This window comes from Alosa alosa, chromosome 13 (genome assembly GCF_017589495.1).
Source record: "Alosa alosa isolate M-15738 ecotype Scorff River chromosome 13, AALO_Geno_1.1, whole genome shotgun sequence".
In the NCBI taxonomy this organism is placed as follows: domain Eukaryota; kingdom Metazoa; phylum Chordata; class Actinopteri; order Clupeiformes; family Clupeidae; genus Alosa; species Alosa alosa.
In genome coordinates, this window is record NC_063201.1 from 9,687,208 (window position 1) to 9,692,207 (window position 5,000).

At 42.6% G+C, this 5,000-nt stretch overlaps 1 protein-coding gene across 1 annotated transcript in view; it reads right to left on the minus strand.

The window, feature by feature from the left end:
• Window positions 1-5,000, minus strand: part of LOC125306649 (A disintegrin and metalloproteinase with thrombospondin motifs 16) — a 58,187-nt gene that overhangs the window by 21,096 nt on the left and 32,091 nt on the right. The window contains exons 13-15 of the mRNA XM_048262140.1: window positions 1,750-1,922; window positions 1,267-1,397; window positions 811-934 (exon numbers count right to left, since the gene is read on the minus strand). Coding sequence (XP_048118097.1) covers window positions 811-934; window positions 1,267-1,397; window positions 1,750-1,922 — 428 coding nt within the window. The remainder of the gene's footprint in view (window positions 1-810; window positions 935-1,266; window positions 1,398-1,749; window positions 1,923-5,000) is intronic.

Sequence of the window (5,000 nt, forward strand, 5' to 3'; positions counted from 1 at the left end):
GAGATACTCACCACTGTGTACTACTCTAACTTAAATGAATGAGAGATACTTCACCATTGTGTAATACTCTAACATGAATGAATGAGAGATACTTCACCACTGTGTAATACTCTAACATGAATGAATAAGAGATACTTCACCACTGTGTAATACTCTAACATGAATGAATGAGAGATACTTCACCACTGTGTAATAATCTAACATGAATGAATGAGAGATATACTCACCACTGTGTAATACTCTAACATGAATGAATGAGAGATACTTCACCACTGTGTAATACTCTAACATGAATGAATGAATGAGAGATACTTCACCACTGTGTAATACTCTAACATGAATGAATGAGAGAGATACTTCACCACTGTGTAATACTCTAACAAGAATGAATGAAAGAGATACTTCACCACTGTGTAATACTCTAACATGAATGAATGAGAGAGATACTTCACCACTGTGTAATACTCTAACATGAATGAATGAGAGAGATACTTCACCACTGTGTACTACTCTAACATGAATGAATAAGAGAGATACTTCACCACTGTGTAATACTCTAACATGAATGAATGAGAGAGATACTTCACCACTGTGTAATACTTTAACATGAATGAATTAGAGAGATACTTCACCAATGTGTAATACTCTAACATAAATGAATGAGAGAGATACTTCTGGGATACAACATCAGATAATTCCCATTACAGTAAAGAGTTTAATGAGAGGTCCAGTGGAAGAAAGACTGAATGTCTTTAAGTATGACTTTGAGTGGTGTATTGAGATGTCTAGTGTTGTGTGTAGTATCCGTACGGTTAGTCCGGTGCTGTTTGCTGTACTGGCCCCTGTAGACCTTGCAGGTGGAATTGTTTCCCTGACACACACCACACACATCAGGCCTGGCCCGGGACCCAAGGACCCGGTCACACCCGACCCTCTAAGAGAGAGAGAGAGAGAGAGAGAGAGAGAGAGAGAGAGAGAGAGAGAGAGAGAGAGAGAGAAGTAGACAGACCAAGAGAGAGGGAGACAGACAGACAGAGAAACAGAGAAACAGAGAGAGAGAAACTAAAACAGATGAAGACTAGAAAACTGCGTGCCAAGAAAAACATAAATCACAGCAATTTTGCAATGAATGATGATATATGATGACATATGAACAGGCAATGACTTGGACACCTATCCCGTGTTACCAGTCCGGTCATTCTAAGGACCTTTTAAAACTGTCAATATATAACATGACACATAACATGTGCTGCTGTGTGTCTGCACCTCACACACTCCGTCGATGCAGACATTGGGACTGCCGGGTGCACAGGGCGTCCCGTCCTTCACTTTGCTGGACAGGGCGAAGAAGAAGTCGTAGCCTTCAGCCAGACAGTGCAGCTTACATGCATCCCGATCTGGGGGAAAAGGATATGAAGCAGTCAGCCACACTGCAGAGTTTACATTCATGAACAGGGATCAGCATAGAGGGGGAATGCTAATGATTCACTGTTTTATCAATTAGTAACTACAACATACAGTATCTAGTCTAGCAAATCCATTTATAGAACAATTCTCTGTCTGAGAAATTCTTGCTTTCTTTACTTTTGTAAATACAGCATATCTACCGTAATCATAGATCAGATCACATTTAACTCTTTTCAACAGCTTAAGAAGTGTTGGCACATTTCATGAGAAGAGGACTTGAGTTTGGGAACTGACGTGTTATTGTGATTTGAACGGAGTGACTTGTTTCAGAGCCAGACTCACCATCCACATGTGTATAGGGGCTCCATTTGTAGTACCACCCTCTGAAGGGCTTACTGTTGAACTCTGCACACTGCACAGCTCTGAAGTCCGTGTTTCCGGGGGGACAGTCTTTAGTGTTGCACAGCTTGTAGGAGCGGGACAGGCCTTCACAAAACTGGCCCCCATACATGGGTCTGAGAAGAAGATGGAACAACAAGCAGGAGTCAAGTCTTCAGTTAAAGCAAAGATTGTTAAGGCGGAGCAAGATGTTTCATCAGGAGCCACTTCCGAGAACCCGGATCGCACGAGGGGCGGTCAAAATCCCCCTTTATGCAGAGTAGAGGCAGCCACTGCTCCATTGAAGTCTATGGGCATAGCTCAGAATTTCACCACATATGCTAAGGTCTTGGTTCTATAGAGTTAGGAATGTGAATTTGGCACGTTTTCATGATCCTCAAACCCTCTGAACATTTCCAAGGTACATTTTTAGCATTTTTTGAGCATTCCAGTCTTGGAGAAAATCAACCTTATATCAGGTGTGCGCCGCTATTTATGCAGCTGCTGTTGGTCGCTTGCAACGATGCGGCTCAATAATACGCCATCGACACTTTATGCAGACAGGATTAGATCCCCATTTCGGCTATAGACATGAAACTACGACGAAGTATCTTGCTCCGCCTTTTAACAATCTTTGGTTAAAGTATACTACAGGGATTTCACTGCTTCGGCCATTGGATTGCTTGATACTGAGCGCTGAGAATAAGCATGTTTGGTTTGGTAGCCGTCTATGGTCCTGGGATGCCAATAGCGGAGTTCACATGCGAGGGATGTCTGCTGACACCCCCCCCCCTGGATAAGGGCTAATATGAGACTAGAACTACTAGTGAAATGGAGGAGAAAGGGGAGGAGGTGGGAGGCTTTGCAATGCCGAAGTGTAACACATTTTGCGCAGGTAAGAAGAGTTTAAGGGCCCTATTTTTGCGACGAAAAACCCAGACGCAAAGCGTATTATTATTATCCCGACGCAAAGCGTATTCCTATCGTACACTCAAGTTTTTCGCCATGCCCTTCTCTTTTATTACACGATGCGCTCAGGGGTGTGGCAATTAACGACCTAAGGTGTGGTCTTGGCACATTATCTAAAAATCGCTATCTTACACTATCTAAAAAGCATTACGCTACTGATCAAGAAAACCCTGGTCTATAGCGAAAGGCGCATATGAAGCACAGCTGAAGACGCACTGTCACGAGATCTAAGCAGCAACTCCTCTGCAGGATAAATGTCCTTAGGTTTTTTATTCAGTCATTTGAATATTATTGGGGTAAGTGTTGCTTTTTTCAGGCTATGTTTTCGATGGTAACCCATTGTCAGTCAATAGTGAAAGTAATTAACTGTGTATAACTGTTGTGTCGTTGACTATTGACACCATGGAGAAGTTAGTTTCACTTTGCCAATGAGTTCAAATAATAGATGAGTGCAGATGTGTGTAGGCTATACTCTGCTAGGTTTTAGTAAAGCATGGTTTAGTGGAATAGATACGGTCTCACGGGCAAGTAGATTCCTTCAAATGCGCCGCTGACAATCAAAATACCGATGTGCTGTTTGATGTTGCGCTGCTTGCTGTTAAAGGGAATGACAGATGTCATTTTCATTGGTTTAAAGGAAGTAACACCCAAAACACACCCATGATTGATTAAGAAACATAAGAACCGCCTTGTTGTGCCAGGCGTCTGACGTTTGATAACAAAACCACTCCCAATGTGGACTGGACAATTCCTTAAGCTATTCGCGAGTGACCATGCGTTTTAGATCGGCAAAACAGAGCCCTAAGTCACACAAAGGGAAGTGGGGTGAGATATGGTTGTCAACTGTTGGAATTCACCACAAAAAATGAAGATACATAAGGTGTAATTACATGTTGGAGACACTATCAGCATTCAAACAGTACAGGTAAAGTCATGGAGTTCAACCTGCTATATTTCAAAGAAACATAGGTGAGCATGATTTGGAATGGTTAAAAAGAAAAGCATGCCAGAACTGAAGCCACAGTAGATGTTTTTTTGAATAATCCCTTGTTCATCCTGTTCAATTGCTGAGAGATGTGTGTGTGTGTGTGTGTGTGTGGGTGTGTTAGCGCGCATGTGTGTCATTAGTAGTGAGGTTTTGTGGTTTAGTGATTGGCTGGTTAATTAGTAGCTACAGTGTGTGTTCTATAGGTGAATAACCCCAGGCTGCCAGCTCCCAGTTCAACATCCAACTCCCCTTCACTTCTCTATCCCACTTGTGTCACACACACACACACACACACACACACACACACAGACACACACACACAGACAGAGAAGCAATCCCAAGTCCTTACTTGCATCTCAAAGGTGCTACCCTGATAAAATACTGGAAAACAGCTATTTAGTACAAAAATGCTTTGGAAGTTCCTGCGTGTGTTAGTGTGTGTGTGTGTGTGTGTGTGTGTGTGTGTGTGTGTGTGGTGTGTATGTGTGTGTGTGTGTGTGTGTGAGAGAGAGAGAGAGCTGAAAATGTGTGTGTGTGTGTGTTTGTGTATATATGTGTGAGAAAGAGAGGTGAAAATATTATGTGTGTGTTATTATTATGTATGTGTGTGTGTGTGTGTGTGTGTGTGAGAGAGAGAGAGAGCTGAAAATGTGTGTGTGTGTGTGTTTGTGTATATATGTGTGAGAAAGAGAGGTGAAAATGTGTGTGTGTGTGTGTGTGTTTGTGTGTGTGTGAGAGAAAGAGAGGTGAAACTATGTGTGTGTGTGTATGTTTGCTTACTAAGTGTGTGAAAGCTTTGGGGGGAATTTCATGGTATGCCAGCTGAACTACGGCGGAGTCCAGTGAAAAGAGTGAGCACAGATTGTAATGTTTACTGAAGATAACAGCTACCCTCGTTTCTGGAGCAAGGCTGTGTGAAGTGGACGTAAGGTCAGTCGTATTCTTTCACACTGGCCACCGGGCTCCTCCGTACGGTAGCCTGGCTTTCAGGCTCTGTCAGGGTCAGTGTGATGGTCGCCATAGCGGCCACACACCGAACGCACTAACGCTCCCTTTTTCATTAAATCTTCTGTTGATTTTTCATAATTATATGCTCACACATTTTGATGTTTACATGTCTACATTCCACACCCTCTACGTTTAGCAACACTATGTGGCAACCAAGTAAAAACGCAACACATAGACTTTTGATTTCATACAACATACAGACTTTATTGCTTAGTTCAATAGTATGTGATTGTGTGGTTGAGTGCACGCA